This window comes from Urocitellus parryii, chromosome 9, assembly GCF_045843805.1.
Source record: "Urocitellus parryii isolate mUroPar1 chromosome 9, mUroPar1.hap1, whole genome shotgun sequence".
Lineage (NCBI taxonomy): Eukaryota > Metazoa > Chordata > Mammalia > Rodentia > Sciuridae > Urocitellus > Urocitellus parryii.
In genome coordinates, this window is record NC_135539.1 from 22,949,758 (window position 1) to 22,969,045 (window position 19,288).

Sequence of the window (19,288 nt, forward strand, 5' to 3'; positions counted from 1 at the left end):
TAATTATACATGACAGCAAATAAAGTGAAGAGAGAACCTGCAGAGGGGAAGAAGACCGAGCACTAGCATTTCTCTCTGAAGAGTGGGTGTGGGCTTCTCTGGTACTTGGCGTGATGGTCCACCTCTCACAGTCTGTGGGCTTCTTGGCCTTCTGGGTTTACAGTGCCATGTGCCACCCAACACCGCAGCCCTGTGGGTGCCCCGCTGTGGGAGAATGCTGGCCTTGGGTGGGGCCAGGACCTGCGCAGGGCCTCTGGGATGCTCCAGTCTCTGGCTGACAGCTGTGCTCTGTGGTCTTTTTGTGGGCCACTTGGCCTCCTTGGAACCTCCCTGCTTGGTTGTGGGGACTCAGCTACCTGAGGGAGGGGTGAAGGGGGCACAGTGCCCCGCAGCCTGCGCACCTAGCAAGTGGCAGAGGGGTCTCTCCTCTTACTACTCTCTGTCCTCACCTAGATTATTGGCCTGATCTGATGGCCGCAGGTGCCTTAGTGTTGAGTTGTCACTGCGTTTGATGTTGGGGCCACTATGGCTGTTTTTTCGTTTTGAGAGGAAAATGAAACTTACTGTTTACTTGGATTTCTAACAAACATAAATTTCTCCCTGCTTTGTTTCTTTCTACAGATACTGATAGGCCTCATTCTGCCTTCCAAAGAATATAGCTCGGAAGATAGAATGAGTCACTAATGTCTACTGAAAAAAGAAAAGGGAGAGGGACTTTTTATTTGTTGGTACATTCCTTTATTTTCTTATTCTTAACTCAGTCTTAAAATCAGGACGAGGGTCACCACGGTCAGCACTTGAGGAGTCGCTGCACATTTGGACTGGTTGTTGGTTTAAGGTTGAATATCCTAAATATTACCCTTTTTTGTTCTCAGCATTGATGGTGAGGTTTTCAGACACAGGAGTTGTTATGATGACATAGTGATATCACACTCTGCTTTTTGGAAGCTTAAATGCTGTTGTCTCTGTAGAGATGGGTGACGTGTCAGGGGCCTCGTTGACATCATGGAGGATAGAGGCCAGTAAGAGGCAGAAATAAGATCCCTGGGACTGAGAAGGTGTCTCCCTGGTCCCTTTGCTGCTGCTGAGCACCTCAGAAATGAGCTGTGAAGTCCCAGGGGCCTCTGCTCCCCTCTGTCTGTCTTTGCTCCCTGGCATAAGGTCTGCACAGTTCTTTGACAAATGTCTCGACAGCGGCGTGGATCCATGTTCCTTCCTGTACTGCGGGTGTCCAGGGCTCGCTCTCGTGTAAATGATTTATGTTTGCACACTGAGTTTGACCTTTGGAGTAGTTATGAAGGGTGGGGAGAAGGCCAGGAAGTGTTGTGGCAAGTCCTGTGAGTATCAGGTGCGGACAGCCAGCAGGACCATTAAGACAGTCAGGTCCTGTTCTCTACTGGTCAGGCAGCACAGCTGTGTCTGTTAGAGAGGCCTTCGGGGATGGGCTGAGGAGACAGGGGCGGGCCTCCATGGCCATGCTGCTCTTCTGCACTTTAGTAAGTGATGGCCTTTGCTCACAGTGACATGTCCTGAAACTCTAAGGCTTCCCCTTGCGTATCAGTATTGCAGAAGGCTTAAAATGCATAGTATTTTTTGGGGGGAGGGGTACTAGGGATTGAATCCAGGGCACTGAATATCCCTAGTCCTTTTAATTTTGAGACAGGGTCTTAGTAAGTTGCTAAGGCTAGCCTTGAACTTGGGATTCTCCTGTACCACTGCATATAGCTTCTTTTTTTTGTGAGGATGGGTACTGGGGATTGAACCCAGGGGCACTTAAGCCACATCCCCAGCCCCCTTTTATGATTTTGTTTAGAGACAGGTTCTCACTAAGTTGTTAGGGCCTCACTAAGTTGCCCAGGCTGGCCTTGAACTTGTGATCATCCTGCCTCAGCCTCTTGAGCCACTGGGACCACAGAAACAGTTAGTATTTTCATCACCTTTTTCTGCCTCTGGTCAGCTCTTCTGCATTTGGTAAGATTGGGTCTGGCATCTCTGACTTTCCTGCATGTCACTTAGCTGATCATGGCACATATTTGCTTGGCTTACTTTTCCTTAAAGATTCTGCCCACTGATGTCAACAACGCCCACTAAAAGGTAGCTTTAGGAACCTGTGTATCTGTGTGCCAGCCCTTCAAGGTTCTTCACCCAATGACTGATCAGGCTATAAAAAGCACATAACCACTGTGTGGCATAGGAATTATATCTGTTTTTTGTCTTTGTGTTTTGTACTGGGGATTGAACCCAGGGATGCTTTACCATTGGGCCACATCCCCTGCCTGTTTTACTTGTATATTTTGAGATGTGGTCTTGCTAGATTACTTAGGGCCTCTCTAAGTTGCCCAGGCTAGGCTTGAACTTGTGATCCTCCTGCCTCAGCTTCCTTAGCTGCTGGGATTACAAATATCTCTATTTTAAGTGTGCATGGACTTTGAAACAAAAAGCATGTGTAAATAACATTGTAGGGGTAAATGTGGAATATGTGTGGAACAGTTATAGAAAATCAACAGTGGGAGAATTTTGTCAGAGGCTTATTAAGGGGGAAATCCTGTCTTCTTTGCTGGTTAGTTTTAAATTCACCACAGAGAGTAAGTTATGAAACCTATTTGAAAGGAGAAGGGGAGAGATTTTGGGATATTTGCAATTTAGATATAAAGCATAACTTGCAAAAAATCCAGCAGCTAGAAGTGAAGTAAGCCAGTGAATTTGAGAGATGAGCTCATGAGAGGTGGGAATCTGTTTCTCCTCTGGGTGGCACAAGTGCTGGGTCATAGCCCTGCTATCCTGGCTCCCCTTTCCTGCACCTCCCCAGCTTGACTTAACCCCTGCTCCCCCCACACGTTGGAAGCTCAGGAGTAGAGCGGGAGCTTTGGGTTGTCCCTGGTTCCTTGGAAGACTTCCTTCTGTGAGTTAAAGGTCTCAGGTGGCCATCGGCACAGACCCTGTGAGTTAGGAAGCGATAGCTGTGCAGGTCTGAGGGCGGTGGTCGTGGGAAGGGAGGTCCCAGGGCCCCCTGATTGTGCTGGGCTGGTGCTGCCAGGCCTGAAGTTGGGTTCTGTTCTGTTTTCCACTAAAACCCCGTATTTGAATGAGTGATTAATGGTTTCCATTTACCAGGGGTGGTGCTGGCCGAGGGTGTGTTGCTTGGGTCGGTGTGGTCACTGCAGCTGATAGCCTGTGTTGCTGCCTGATGGAGGCATGATCTAATTTTTTTTCCCTTTTAATTGAAGAAAGCTCAAGCCGGTCACTCAGCTGTATGTCAGTGTGGACGCCAGCACCAAAGACAGCCTGAGGAAAATCGACCGCCCGCTCTTCAAGGACTTCTGGACCAGGTTCCTGGACAGTTTAAAAGCCTTAGCAGAGAAGGTAAGAATCCGACTCCCTGCAAATGAGCAGAGGAGGAAAGAGAACCCAGAGTACTGTTTCCTCTGAAACCAACTGAGCGGATGTGGTCTTGCTAGATTACTTAGGGCCTCACTAAGTTGCCCAGTTGTCCCCCACCACGGGGGGACAGTGAGTGTTGGCTCCCCTGTGCTGGCACTGTGCTGGGAGAGTCCTTCGCCCTGCGTGTGTGTAGGGAGAGGTGCGTGCACTGCAGGGGTTGGTAATGGCACATGGTTAGGTAGCCGAGCACAGCAAACCCAGGGGAGGTGTCGGCAAATGGCGTCAGTTCAGAATCAGTGTTGACTTGACTGCGCTTCAGGGACCAGGCTTCCTGTCTTGTAGTGACTTGGCCTCAGGTGGCCACTGTAGTTATTTCTCCTGCGACAGTTGGCCCTTCTGTGTGTACTCTCTTGATGTCCTTTCCTTTCCTTCCTTCTGGTTATTTGTTTTTTTAATGGAACTGGGGACTGAACCTAGGGGTGCTTTACCACTGAGCTCTAGGGTCTCGCTGAGTTTTTGGGGCTGGCCTGGAACTTGCAGGCCTCCTGCCTTGGCCTTCCGGGTTGTGGGGATCACAGGGGTGCCCCACCGTGCCTGGCTTGGTTCTTCTTTTCCATCAGCCCTGTCTGTGGGGCTGGCACTTTGTGTCAGTTCTGCCTCTGGGCTTCCCTCACAGCCCTTTGCTTTTGCTTTTCTCTCTGCCTTTGCTGTTGTCACTGGCCCTCTGTTTTAGTAGCCTCCGAATTGATCTCCTTTCTTGCTGCTGCCTTTTGAGCCATTGTGAGAGCCGTACTCCACATCTGCCTGGTGAGAAGCACCATAGGAGCTGAACATTAAAATTTCCTCTGTGTTATGACTTTGAGCGTGATGTATCCCCCTAAAAGCTCATGGGGTGATGCAAGAATACTGAGGGGGGACTGGTTAGATTAGGAGTGGTGGCCTCATCCGTGGCTGAAGCTGTGTGGTGGATTAATAATGTGGGTGGCCCACTGGGTGGCAGCTGTGGGCAGTGGGGCATGGCTGGAGGGTGTGGGATCCTGGGCCTGCCTGGAGGGTGCACCTTCCCGACTGCCCTTGCCCTCTGGCTCTGCTTCCTGGCTTCTGGGAGCTGAGGACTTTCCTGTGCCAGGATGTGCCACCTCCCCTCAGGCTCAGACCGAACTTTTTCTCCTCTAAACGGTTACGTCTGGCAGTTTGGTCACAGTGATGAAAAGCTGACTGCACACTGTTGTTGGTATCATCCTGGTGTGTGTGTCACGGGTGACACTGGCCGTGCAGCCAGATGGGAAAGTCGCTGTCCCAGAAAACTCGCTGTGCTCCTCCACCCTGCTGTTAGATGCCGCTGACTTCACCCACACAGACCCATGTATATTTCCAGTCTTGCTCCTCATGGGTGCTGGGAATGTGCACCTCCCTGCAAGGATACCTCCCTGCACAGGCACCCAGCGCTTCCTGGCCTGAGTCTCGCCACTCTCGAGACCACAGTGTCCTTTCTTCCCACTGAGGGCTTAACTCTGTCCCTGCCTGTGCTGAGACCCCTTTTCCAGTACAGTATCTCCCCTTCCCGCCCTCCTAAGTTCCACCTATAAAAACACTGGCCTGCCTTTGCCCCAGCCACTTTCCTGGACTAGACTGCGGCCTCAGGTCTGGGTTCCTCACATGGCCAGCACAACACATTTTATGGCATTGGTAAGTGGTTTGTAGAAAGAATGATTGAGTGGAAACAGCAGAGCTTTATAGAGTGCTATATGCATTTTCCCACCCTCCAATTGCTTAATTCTGTTTTCTTCTTCTTCCTTTTTTTTTTAAATGTTTATTTTATTTTATTATTTTTATGTGGTGCTGAGGTTCAAACCCAGGGCCTCGCACTTATTAGGTGAGCGCTCTACTGCTCAGCCCCAGCCCCAGCCCCCATGTGTTCTTTTTTTTTTTTTTTTTTTTTTTTTTGTTTGAGAAGTTAAATCAGTGCCTTTTTGGGTTATTAACACACATATTTAAGAAACACATTAAGGCACTACTTTGATTTTGCAGCTGTCTTGGACTCACACAGCCAGAAGGCCAAGTGCTCTTCAGGCTCCTAAAATGGACTCATCTCTGGACTTTGCCTTCAGCCACATCATCACCACCTGTGGCTGAGACAGGATATGCGTAGCTAGAAAGCTGGGATGTGTTTAGAGGAGCGTGAACACCAGGAGCTGGCACCCCCAGGCTGTGACTAGGCTGTGTCTTGGGTCAGAGTAGCAAGACTACAGAGGCATTAGCAGAATAGCTTAGGAGCTTCTTGTCTTACTTTGGCCAGCATTTTCTGCAGAATGATTCCTTATCTTGACATACCAGCTTTTGGATGTCCAGTTCAATTACAGTGACTTTGGGCTTACTAATTAATAGTGATGAGGTTGCTTAGAGTTTTATGGTACTGTCTGACCCAAGGACACCTTCAACTGGGCTTCACTCTGGTCTTCTCATAATTCCAGCTGGGAAGGTTTCCTTGGGCTATTTAAACTATTAAGGCAGGTGCTTTCTAAGCATTTTGTAGCAATTACAGTTAATGTTTCTCATTCTTGAATTGTTTACGTAGTCATTTAAGAAAGAAGATCTAGGGCTGGGGATGTGGCTCAAGCCGTATGGCGCTCGCCTGGCATGCATGCGGCCGGGGTTCGATCCTCAGCACCACATACCAACAAAGATGTTGTGTCCGCCGAGAACTAAAAAATAAATATTAAAAAAAAATTCTCTCTCTCTCTCTCTCTCTCTCTCTCTCTCTCTCTCTCCTCTCTCTCTCCTCTCTCACTCTCTCTTTAAAAAAAAAAAGAAAGAAAGAGGATCTGTGGCTGGAAACTGCTCTTTAAAGATTTTCTTTTAACTCCACCTTGTATTTATTTTGGACTATCTGATATGAGTGGATGCTATCAAGAAAGGTTTGCTTTACTGCTGACACACAAAATGAACATGGCGTAACTATATTTATTAGCTGTGGTTAAACATCAGTAACTCTGCTATCATTTGAGGTTTTCAATAGAAGTGCTATTTCAGGTATCTTAATTAGAATGACCCTAGTGTTTTTGCCTATTACTTGTTTGGGCTTTTTAGTGTGCCTGAACAAGAAAAAGCATTAAAGAATTGGAATTTGTTGAACTTCATGAACAAGGAAATTCGGTTTACTAAATTTCTAGCCTCCTTAGAAGCTGATGCTGCCCGAAGTAGGAGGTGGAGTAGTTTGTTTTTCCTCCTGGTAAGTATGGTGTTCACATTTCCAGATCTTTATCCTTTATCAAAATGTTCCTTTTCAATACGAGGGGAGAAATACATTGGTACTCTAGTATGTGGGGTCCAAAAGCCATTCTGTCAAGATAACAGGGCAAATTGGGTTAGCTTCGACTTTGGCCTGTTAGAGCTGCATGCCACACAGTCCTGTTTTCAGCAGAGAGACCCTCTTGTTCAAGACAACACTGCCTACCTTACCAGTGTGTTCTGCTGGCACGCAATGATGCCAAGGTCACGATCCAGCAGGAGGTGAGAATGATTAGTCCTCTTCTGTGTTGAAGCAATAACATCAACTTTCTTAAAACCTCCTATTTTAAAGAGAAAAAGGCCGACATCATTGTCTTCATTACATATTCTTGGCCATCAGAAGTGAACACCGGCTCTTCTCTGTGGATGCTGGTGCTCTGGCCTCACATCATGTGGCCCACAAGTGCAACTTAAAAGACATCGACTATTTGACCTCATCTCTGCTTATAGAAGCATTAGGTGCCAATTAGGGACATTTGGGGGAAGTAAAGCATGCTCACAGTCCTTAGTTTGATCCCTAGTACCACAAAAATAAAAAATGAAGATTAACAGAAATAATTCATTAAAAATAAAGAGTCAAGGCAAGAATTTAGCTGTAAGTACAGGTCCTTGAGATGAGAACTATTCACAGTGACATCCGTCTGTTCAGCCCTCATTTGGGGAGAGCTGCTGCTTTGTGCCTGCCTGATTGAGCTCTGTGTACTGCTGTCACTTTGGTGGTCAGCATCATGCATGAGCGTGTCCCCATGCCATTGAATTCTCTGATATGCCTTGTGAGGCCACCTTGTCTTTCACTCTGCTCAGTTCCTGGATAGTTGGCCAGCAGCAGGGAGTAGCAACAGTGTGTGCTGTTTGTGCATGTCTCCCCCAGGGCCTACAGAAAGTAGGGTTCCTGTCCAGTGCCTCTGCTGTCTCTGAGTTGCAGTGTGTACATTGTGTCACTAACATCATAAAATTGTTTGTGGGCTGGGGATGTGGCTCAAGCGGTAATGCGCTTCCCTGGCATGCACGGGGTGCTGGGTTCCATCTTCAGCACCACATAAAATAAAGAAGTTGTGTCTACCGAAAAACTGAAAAATAAATATTAAAAAAAATTTTCTCTCTCTTAAAAAAAAAATTGTTTGTGACCAGGGATAGCATGGTATGTTTAACTCTAACCCTAACCCTAAAGCATCATTGCTTTCATAAGGAGAGGTGTAAAAATGACATTGTATTTGGGAATCTATGAAATGTCTTCTCTCCTTCCTTCCTTCACTCCCTCCCTGCCTGCCTCTGTCTGTCCTTCCTTCCTTCCCTCACTCCCTCCCTGCCTGCCTCCATCTGTCCTTCCTTCCTTCCTTCCCTCCCTCTGAGGATGAACCATTCTCTTCCCCAGGGTTCTTATTGACATGTTTTGGTTTGTTTCTTCGTTAATGTCACAATCTAGGCTTGAGCCCCTCTGGTCTGAATGTCTGTCTCTCACCACTCTTTCTCCTGCCCCTTTACCTGAATATACCTTTGGCAGCACTCTCCATGGGCAGAGGTCTCCCAGGACTGTTGGTTTCACCTCCTTGGCTTTAGTGCCGTTAACCCTGTTCTGCTTGGCTAAGATGGCATTCAGATTTTGGCCACTGCTGAAATCAGAGCAAGAATGCTGTGTGTGATCCAAAGCCAGTGCCTGCAAGCTGGGTTCTTCCCTCCACTTACAATAAGTTCTCTAGTGACCTAGGTTTCCTCCAGATCTGACTTTCACCTAAGCTCATTTAGGACGGTTTGAAGGTGTTGCCTGTTAGGTCCGTGTTGAGGGGTCAGATGATGTCTAGTGATCATTGCTTGTATCGGGGCAGACTCTGAGGCATGTTGGAGGACAGATAGGTCGACTTTAAAGTCCTGTCTTCAGCAGTGGGTTGTAGTTGAAGGCAAGACGCAGGTAGAATTACAAGAGGTGCCCAGAGGAACAGAGATGCTTAGGTTTTCAAGACAGGAGCATGGAGAGAGAGAGTTTAGGAAGAATTGGTTCAATTTGATGTAGGTGTCATATGTCACATGCAATTCAAGGAAAGGAGTTTTTAGGAAGAGAAGTAGGTAAAGAGCAAGGTAGGAGAAAAAGAAGCTCTGTTTATCAGTTGGTCTTTAATGACACAACAAAATAAGTCTAGGGCAGTGTTTTGTGTAGAAGGTGGTTTGTAGTGGGAGGAATGGGAAGGATCCAAGAGTGCTGATGTTATTTAACGAAGAAATTGAAAGCATTTCTTATCAGCTTAAAGATTGCCTAAGCATATCTGCTAAAAATCACCTGTCAGACAGATACCGTCATGAGAGGACTCATGCTGCTTCGGAACTCGGAGGTGTGAACACGGTCTCTGACGGCAGGGCCTCTGCAGTCTTTGTGCATGTTCATGTATGTATGTGCTTCGCATAGAAGATCCTATCATACTTATTTTTGCAAGTGTAGTTTTCTAAAGTAACAGGAACAACTGTGCTGTTGTTCTTCTGCCACCATAGTTTCGCTTCGCCTGTTGAATCTTTTATTCTTTCTTGCCTACCTTTTAACTTTATGTAAAGGGAACCACCATGTGTGCTCTTGTCCTGATGTCTTTTACTGAATGCTTTGTTTTGAGATTTCTGGGTGACGTTACAAGTAATAGTAATTTTTATTGCTATACAATAAAACCTAATTTAGAGATGAAACCAGAGTTTCTGCTGTTGTAATTGCTGGTGGGCAGGTCTATCTGTGGTACCGCCCTCTGCAGCAGGAGGAGGATGCCATCATAGTGTCAGCAGCTGGTAACAATCAGGTGTCCGTCTTCCAGCTTCCTCGAAGATCTCATGATCTTTGTTTGGATTCTGCTTTCAGTGCCCTGCTTGGACCCTTAGCTTGTGGAACACTTGAGTGTGTTTTCCTGTTCTTTCTTGCCGAGTGTTTGGATCTCAGTGCCTTGAAGTATGTCCGGTGGGGTGCACATCAGGGGTGGGCTTGCTTCTCCAGCACTGCTTGTTGAGTGACCCTCCTGAGCACGGATCAGAGGAGCCGCCCCAATTGGCCAGTGAAACTCGGGTCTGGCCAGTCCCTTGCAGGAGATGCTCTGGGTTGCTTCCAGGGTTGTTTCCCTTGACTTGGGAGTGATTTGTGTAGTACCAACTCAGAATTAGGAAAGGAGCAGCAAAATAACCAGTGACAGCAACAACAGGAAATCAGGAAGAAAAAAACAAGGTAAACGAAGGAATCGGTTAATTAAGGAGGCAAAAAGAAACTGACATGTTTGACGTAGAGGTTATTGATATCTGTTCCCAAAGTAGCCTTAGAGGTCTGGTGGAGGTGGAAGGCAGATGGTAGTGGTGTTTGACAGACAACAGATGGGATCCTGGGACAGGGGCAGAGGCTTGGAGTTTGTTAGGTGGGGGTGCTGGTTGGTTTGAAGTGTGGAGGACTTGAACGTGGACTGGTAGGTGGAGAGGAGGAGACAAGGGACAGCTGGTCTTTGTGGATCTCAGGGGGGGGGTGTTTACTTTTGTTTTCTGGAACAGTGGCTTTACCAGTGCCTGAGTTGTTGTGATGTATCTATGTGTCCCTGAAACATTCAGCAGTGGCATAAGGTTTCAAGAAATGGTGTTGGAACTAAGTGTCTTTTGATTCGTCCTAGTTTGCATATCCATGGGTTTCACCTGGCTGAGAGCTGGGAGGTGGCACTCCAAGCGTGCACGGGTTGTTTTCCATTTGCTGTTAGTGAAACTTATGTTGGAATTCTAAATACAGAGAGAGGTTCCCTGCTTTCTGTAGTTTCATTTGCTATGTGAAGGGTGTGGTCACTACCTGTCCTCCCGCCCCACCTAAATAATCCTCCACCAAAACACCTCCTGTGACCTGGCCCTGCACCCGCCCACCCAAAGGGCCTGCCAAAGTGACCAACCTGCTGTGGCCTGCCTCTGCTAGGCTGTGTCTAAAGCCCACACCCTCGTGGTGGCCAGCAGCCATTTTCCCCACAGAAATGAGCCACATGAGGTGTCTGACCGATTGACTCCGCTGCTGAGTGAAGAAGAGCTTGCTGACCCGAGGTCTGCCTCCTGCCTGCTGCCTCTGGCGTTTGTGGCTGTAGGCTTTTACCATGGACCACTACTTTCCAAAACCAGTGAATGGGAGATCCTAGAAACAAACAAGTAAGAGGTCAGACCGCAAGCTCTTCTGAGTAGCACATCAAGGTCTGGCACCATCTCACCTGAATTGTCCCTTTGTCCAGAGTGTCTGCCCTATATATACTACCTGCCCCCGAGTCACCTCATTGGTGGCTGTCTTAGTTATCTAGTTGACTGCCATAGTGTTACAGAGTGTGTGTTAAAATAATGGTCACACAGCACAAGAGTTCTGATTCTAGCAGTTCAGATATGCCAAACGGGCCACAGAGTACGTTTTTTAGGTGAAAAGGAAAAACTCTTGGTAAGGACAGAAAAAGAATCATGTGCTGAGGTTGCTGAGATCTGTGGTAAGAATGGATCTTTTATCTGTGAAACGTTCAAGAAGGGCTGTTGGATCTCATGTTGCAAAAGTTATTATCAGTGCTTATTAAGTGCTTCATGAAGGCGGGAAAGGCCCCACTATATTTGTGTATGTGGGCATAGGAGTAAACAGCATGTTTGTGGTTTGTAAGCCAAGATGACGGGTGCAGCCCTCAACAGGTTAAGGGAAGCCGTTTATTCTGTGCAGACTTGGGCTTTGTTGGGCTAATTTCCTGGATGCAAGAAATGGCCATTGGTTACAGAGGAGGTTTTGTTTTTAGGGTACAGTTAGGATGGTTTCATCATTGGAAATGTGGGTATGCCGTTTGGATAGTCAGGGGCTAGCTATGTAGGTCAAGCCTTTTACCTCTGGAGGGCAGCTGTGGAAAGTTGAAGTCATTGACAGAGAGGTTCTGAGGGACCGGTATTTGAATATTTGCCTCCTGACTTCTGGGCCAATTGTTGAGTATCTACTGAGTGTCCTTTTAGGACTAATTTGCAGTGGGGAGGTTAGAGGCCAGAGCTTAACTTTCAGTATTCCCCTCCTTCCTTCAGCAGAGGATCTACTGAAAGCTTAATGTTGGGCTAGTTTCTCTCCCTCCTTCCAGCTGCATTGGGTCTCTGCTTTTCTTGGGGGCTGTTTTGTAGGATTATTATTTTCCATAACTCTTCAGGGTTCAGACACCTGATGGGCATCTTGGATTGTATCCCCTGCAGATAAGGGGGCTACTGTAGCATTGAAGGAAGGTTTTCATACTTACAAATAGTGATCTGGGATTAAACTAATTGAGATGCATTGCTGTGAGTGGATGTCAAAGAAGTCTTAGCCCCCACCCTGAGAGACAGTGCATGTTTATTTTCTTGACATGTAGTAGATCTTCCTCTTTAATTTCTTCTAAATTCAAGGTCATTCATCTAAAGCCTTATTTTAGAAATTTTGTGTAGCTGTTGCCAATTTGGAGACTAGAACTGAACTCTTATAAAAGAACCATTGTGTTTGATTTCTGAAAACAGTTTGAGAGGAAAGGGAAATTAAAGAATGATCAGAAACTTATTTCTTCTGCTCTATGAGAGCATTTGGGAAGTGAAGGTGGTGGAAGCCGTCTGGGCTCTGGGTGACTTGTGACAGTGTGGAGAGGACGTTTCCTAACATTGGTGGGCCGTAAGAAGCCGTGGACGTGGCAGAAACCCTGTCCTCGCAGGAATGAAGACAATGTCGGAATGAAGACAATGTCATCAGTCCTTCCATGGGAGGCCCCGGATTGAAGTCAGTGCTGCCTGTGTCCAGCCATGTGCACCCCTCCTTTATCCAGCCGGGTGTGGGGGGTGGTGGTTGTGGGGGTGCTTTGCCTGCGACAGTTAGAAATGTTAAGTCACACAGATAGCGCAAGTTTTGGAGCTCACTAGCTTTCTCTCTACCAATATCAGTCTTTCTTTCCGGTGAGGTGTTTTTCTCTATTTGAAGTTGTTTTCTCCCCACTGTCATTTGGCCTGTGTTGAACCCCAGCATGGACCACGTGATAGGCGCAAGAGGCCTCACCCTGGTGGCATGTTTCTTTCTCCACTCTTCTGGCCTGTGACGCACTACTGCGTCTTCCCGTCTTTCGTACTTGGAGGTTATGTGGTGGATGCCGAGACTGCTGAGCACCCTGAAGTGACAGGTCCCCTCCTGCCTCTGTACCCCATCACAACTGCAGCGCATCTTTCCTGTCTTTCCCAGGGCGAAGGCAGAGGTGATCCTGGTGGTTTTTTGAAGGTCGTGGGACTGAGGATAGTGATTGAAGGACTAGAGATTGAACTCTGCTAGAGATGTGGAGTTCTTTTCCTCCTGGTGATCAAAACCCCCACCTGGCTTCTCTTTGGAATTTTTTTTAACTGTTGGGTTTATACAAAATGTACTGAATTCAGAGAAATGCAGGTCAGATTCAAACTTCCTACAGGTTTTTTTTTTTTTAATATTTTTTTAGTTGTGGATGGACACAATATTATTATGTGGTTTTGAGGGTTGAACCCAGTGCCTCACACTGCTAGGCATGTGCTCTATCTCTGAGCCACAACCCCAGCCCCAAGTTGCTTTTAACAATGCATTTTTACCTTTTTGTTTGCATGCAAATAATTTGACCTCATTCTTTACCCCTTTCCTAGAGATCTGTCATTTATTTAGCCATTTCCTGATTGACTTCTGTCTGTTGATAAAAACAGTTGGGCACACTTTTATTTTTAATAAACTTCTATTTTAGAGCAGTTTTTGATTTGCAGAAAAATTAGATGGTATGGAGTCCCCAGGCACACCCTTCCCAGTGCCTCGGCACCCCGGGCCATTGGAGCCTCCTTATGCGTCAGGCCTGTCACCTGTCCTTCTCTTTAGGTCTTCTCTTAGGTCTACCGGTGGCCTGTTTGTGGGCCAGGGTCCTACAGTTTCCACCTAGGAAGCCAGCTCTTTTTGTAGGCTGGACTCCCCAGGCGTCTCCTGGCTGGGCAGTTCCTCAGACTTCTGTGCTTGATACCAGGACAGTTCTGAGCAGTGGTGAGGCTCTTGGGGTTTGCTGCTGTCTTCTGATTTGATGGGTTTTGTGTGGTTGTTGGCAGTGGGGGGGCAGAGCCAAGCCCGTCTACCCTGCGCTCTGTTTCATACTGTGGGTTCTGTGTTCTGGTTTTCACTGTGTTGCATGTCCCTCCTGACAGCGTCACGCAGAGAAGTTTTACCATGTAAGAATCTCCTGTGCTCCTCCTGCACAGCCTCCCCACCTCCCCCAGTCCCTAGCAGCCACCACTGCTCTGACCATCTCTATAGTTTTGTGTTTCCCAGAATGTTGTGTAATTGGATGACATGGTTTGTGGCCTTTTCAGACCAGCTTTTTAATGTGAATATATTCATCTAAGTTTCCTCCATTTTAAAATTTTATTGCTAAGTAATGCCTTATTGTATGAATATTTCACTGTCCATTGGAGGTTATGCTGGCTGTTGACAGATGATGGTGATTATGAAGAAAGCTTCAGATTTTTGGGTGACTATAAATTTTCAAATTTAGTTGGGTGAATACCGAGGGAGCGGCCACATCTCTGGTCACACGTCTTCAGTCCTTTGAGGGAAGCCCAGGAGTGGTGTGGCCAGCTCCGTGCCTCTCGTTCCCTAGCAAGGCAGGGCACCCGCTGGCTGGCGTTGGCTGTCTGGGCCTCAGTGGTGTCTCGTTGTTTTAAGTTGCAGTTCTCTGATGGCAAGTGTCAGTGCATCTTTTCATACACTCACTTGTCACTCATATCTTTTTTCTGATGCTGCCTGCTTCGATCGTTTGTTCATTTCTTCGTTGGGCTGAGTTTCAAGAAGAGCTTTCTTAAGTAGGTGTTTTCCAAGTGTCTTCCCTGAGTCTGGCTTGCCTTTCATTCTCTACCAGTGTTCTCTTCCTTCAGAACACAAGTTGGATTGTGCTTTAAGTCTGCCGTTATAAGCTCACAACCAAACTCAAGGTCACACAGATTTTCTTTTGTTTTCTTCTAGAAGTTTTATAGGTTTGCATTTTGTATTTAGGTCTGTAATCCTTTTTCAGTTGACTTTTGTGAGAATATAGGTTCTGTGGAAATTCTTATCTTTTTAACATGACATCTTATTTTCCTAGCACCATTTAAAAAAAAGGCAATCCTGTCTATATTGAGTGTCTTTGCTTCTTTGTGAAAGGTCAGTTGGCTGTACTCTCCTGTGAGCCCAATCTCCATTACTCGGTTGTCTGTTGCCTCCAGTAGCTTACAGTCCTAGTTACTGTGGCTTTACAGTAAGTCTTAAGGTTGGCACTGTGAGTCCTCCAACGCGGCTCTTCTTTAACCTTGTGTTGGCATTTGTAAGTCTTTTTCATTTCAATATGAACATTAGAATCAGTTTCCTATCATCTATAAAATAGCTTCCGGGGATTTTGGTTGAGATTGAGCTGAATTTATAGATCAAAGTGGGGGAAAAATGACATCTTAACAGTATCGAGTCTTCCCATCCATCTTCTCTCCATTTATTTAGCTCTTCTTGGATTTCTTTTATTTGTTTCAAGTTATAAGTGTTCACTGGTGGCGTTTTGGAAAGCAAATCGCCTTATGTATCAACCTTGCATCTCAACATTATCATACTTGCTTATTAGTTCTGGGAGTTGATTTGTCCATTTTGGGGAATTTCCTAGATAGACAACATAAAAGACAGTTTTCTTTTTGTACAGTCATTATATCTTTGATTTCCTTTTCTTGTCTTACTGCATGTTCAGTAGAAGAGAAAAGAAGGCACATCCTTGCTTATTCCTAGTCTTAGGGAGGAAGTATTCGGTTTTTCACTCCATTAAGTTTGGTACTAGTTGTAGGTTTTCTACAGATTTTCCATGTGTACTAAGAATTTTGTCCTGAATAGGTATTGTCTTTTATCAAATGCTTTTCTGCATTAATTGATATGCTCATTATTTTTCCACACTAACCTGTTGACACATGATGTCAAATGTATTAAAAATTTTTTTTATAGTTGTAGATAGACAGAATGCCTTTGTTTTGTTTATTTTTATGGGGTGCCAAGGATTGAACCCAATGCCTCACACATGCTAGGCAAACGCTCTGCCACTGAGCTGCAGCCTCAGCCCTCAAATGTGTTTTTCGTTGAACTAGCCTTGCACACCTGAAGTAGTCCCCAGCTGGTCAGCAGGCTCATAATTGTTTTCATACATTGTTGGATTTTATTTGGTAATATTTTGTTAAGGGTTTTAAAATCTGTTATGAAAGAGTTTGATCTCTGATTTTCTTTTTTGAAATGCCTTTATCTGGCTTTGGTATTAGGATGATGTTGTCTGAAGACTATGTTGAGTAGTCCTCCTTCTGCTTTCACTTTGTGGACGAGATGGTGGTGGATTGGCATCGTCCTTCAGTAGTTGGTAGAGCTTAGCAGTCAACCCACCAGAGCCTGCTGCTCCCTGCTGTGGGAGGTTACCAACTATTGATTCAGTGTTCATGACAAACGCATGCCTGTTCAGGTTATGTGTTTCCTCTTATGTTCATTTTGGTGGTTTGTCTGCAAGGAGTGCGTTGGTTTTTGTCTTTTATTGGTGTTGTCCAGTTTGTGAGCACAGTGTTTTTTGTAATATTCCTTTTTTGATGAACTTCGAGATTATTTCCCAGAGCTGGTAGCCCTGCCAAGCCCCTCACCCGATGCTCCTGGTGCGCCCGCCCGCAGTGGGATTCTGCTGCTGCCCTGGCCTAGTCTCTTGCTTGGTCATTCTGTTGCTGGAGCTGCCGGCCTCTTCCTGCATCTCGACCCCAGCCCCCTGCACCTGTTCCTGCCTCCTCGAACAGGTGCAGTTGCTGGTGTGGCTGCCAGGAGAGCAGCTCACAGGTGCCAATGGCCACACTTCGTGCCTATCTTCCCAGGCTCTGCTGAACCCGTGGAGGTCTTTCTGCTCCTTTACTACATTCCTGGCCTTTGAGCCAGTTGGTACCCTTTGGATGGACAGCTGAGGTCAGGGTGCTGGGATCTCCCCTCAGGAGTCAGGAGTGTTAAAAGGTGTGTCTGTGTGTTCTGAGCCACACTTGCTGTGTTTCTCCCTAAGCCCCCTTTCTGTGTATATTTATGACTTCAGTGCTATGCTGCACGTAAGTTTTGTTTTTAGCTCTTAAAAATTTCAACATAAAAAGTCACTGCTGTCAACATTCGGGTGTGGTTAGAGGACCACGGCCAGAGGCCAGCTCCCATGGCACCTGCTCCCTGCCCTGGAGCCACTGTGCTGGGCTCTGCTGCTGTTTCTGTGTGCTCCCCACACGCTGGCTCCAGAGCTCTGCTGGGAATGTCTTCAGTGTGGTCCTCTCCTGGGACTGAGCACCCCGAGGGTTTGTTGTGCTCAGAATTATAAATAGTGCTGGAATGACATTCTTGCTTACCAGTGTCAGCCTACAATTTTTATGATCTCTATAGGCTGAATTTTAGAAATGCAGTTACTGGGTCAATAGATTTGAATATTTTTTTTTCAGATTCTTTAATCTTGTTGCCATATTAATTTCCAAAATGTTTGTGCTAACTTGTACTCCAATCCTCAGTGCATGAGTGTGCCTGTCGTGCTAAACTCAAGGCAGTGTCAAATACTGCTATTTAAAAAAATCTTTGCCATCTGATAAGCACCTCATTAGTGCTTCAATTTGCATTTCTGTGATTACTAGTAAGCCAGTACTATATTTTAGGAGACCATTTTATCTTGTTTTGACACAGCCTCAACTAGTTTGTCTTGAATTGCAACTGTCAAGATAAATCATTGAAATTAAGAGAGGTAGACCTGGAATAAACAGCCTCACGCAGGATGTGCAGCAGGAACGCGGCCTAATGCGGAGCCTCAGAACCCTAATGGGAACAGTGTGCGCTTGGACCTCCTGTTAGGATGTGCAGGCACCAGGGACGGGGAGCAGCCTGGCTTGCCACAGGTGGGGGTGGGGCTCCCTCACTGCTGGAGGATCTGTTGGTAAGGTGCTGCTGGATCTTCTAAGTCAGGGAGCAGACATGCTTCCTCACCACAAAGATCTCTGTGGGCTGCACCAGGGACAGCTGGAAACCTGCAGGGTACCTTTCTTGTCTTGTCCTTATTCTGAGTGGGCTTTGTTATTAGAGCATTCAGACACAGGACAGTGCACAGATCTTACGTGGATGGCTTGGTGGATCGTCATAGAGTGAACACAGCCAGCAAAACGCTTGTAGGATAGCAATAGCATCTGGTCCTGGTCATCGGCCCCGTCTCCTCTCTAGTGACAGTCACGGCTTTCCTCACACCATAAGGTAGCTTTGCCTGCTTGGGAGCTTGTCAAACGGAATCATAGCGTTTGCTTCCTTGAATATTTACATGTTTTTCCCTATGCACATCTGTTAAATTATTGTGTGGCTGTGTTCCAGTGTACGTATGTCCTCAGTTTATCCATGGAATGACTGACAAGCTTGGCTTTCTCTATAGCATTGGCTGTTGGGAGGAATTTATATTGGCTGCCCGTCTAGGAGTAAGACTGCTGTGTGTTTGCCCCCCTTCACAGAACACTAATTCCTAAGGTGGCACCTGAATTCGTGTTCCCAACAGCAGTGTGTGTGTTTATGTGTATGTGTGTTCCAATTATTTGCATCCTAGCTGCTACTAGTTTGTCAGTCTTTCTCTTGGTAGTGAAGTAATTTTAGTTTAATTGCCACATATTTATGAATTTTCTGCTTTTCCTTCTGTTACCGATTTCTAGCTTCATATCAGTGTAGTTCGAAAGTTTTTTAAAAAATGATTTTAACATTGTTTAATTTATTGAAACTTGTTTCTTTTTAAAAATTTTTTATCTTTACATATTTTTCTTTATGTAGTTGGACACAATACCTTTATTTTATTTATTTATTTTTATGTGGTGCTGAGGATCAAACCCAGCACCTTGCACTTGCTAGGCGAGTGCTCTACCACTGAGCCCCAGCCCCAGCCCTCATCTTATTTTTTTATTTTTTATTTTTAGAGAAAGAGAGAGGAGAGAGAGAGAGAGAGAGAGAGAGAGAGAGAGAGAGAGAGAGAAAGAGAGAGAGAGAAAGAGAGAATTTATTTTTTAGTTATTGGCGGACACAACATCTTTGTTTGTATGTGGTGCTGAGGATCGAACCCGGGCCGCACGCATGGCAGGCGAGCGCGCTACCGCTTGAGCCACATCCCCAGCCCTCATCTTATTTTTGAAGGACAGTTTGCCAGACACAGAATCCTCAATTGACAGCATTTTCTTTCAGCAGTTCACACATAGTGTCCCATGACCTTCTTACTTCCGATCATGGCCATGGAATGTTCCCGCCTCCCAGGCCCTGACCTGCAGCACGAGAGCTGGGTCAGCATTGGCTGACGGCCCGCTCCCTGCTGCTCCTTCACTTCAGCATGGCAGGCCCTCTTTCCAGGGCACAGTGAAAGGCAGGGACAGTGTGGGTGGCCAGAAGTGCATCAGAGCCAAGGTCAGATTTACAGAAGTACTGGACTCACACCCCCCTACCCCCAATCAGGAGCTGGTGAAAGACAGCTGTGGTCAGCATGCCATGAGCTTTGGAGGAAAACAGAAGGCCTGCAAGAATGCAGGCTGATGAGAAGCAGAGGTCGAAATTCTGAGGAAGAGTAAGAAGGAAACACTCAACACCAAAACA

At 46.3% G+C, this 19,288-nt stretch overlaps 1 protein-coding gene across 3 annotated transcripts in view; it reads left to right on the plus strand.

Annotated features, from left to right (window-relative positions):
* LOC113190847 (S-adenosyl-L-methionine-dependent tRNA 4-demethylwyosine synthase TYW1-like) overlaps positions 1–19,288 on the plus strand; it is a 107,877-nt gene that overhangs the window by 57,275 nt on the left and 31,314 nt on the right. For all 3 annotated transcript variants that reach the window (XM_077802343.1, XM_077802342.1, XM_077802344.1), the window contains exon 13: positions 3,228–3,363. In XM_077802343.1, coding sequence (XP_077658469.1) covers positions 3,228–3,363 — 136 coding nt within the window. The remainder of the gene's footprint in view (positions 1–3,227; positions 3,364–19,288) is intronic.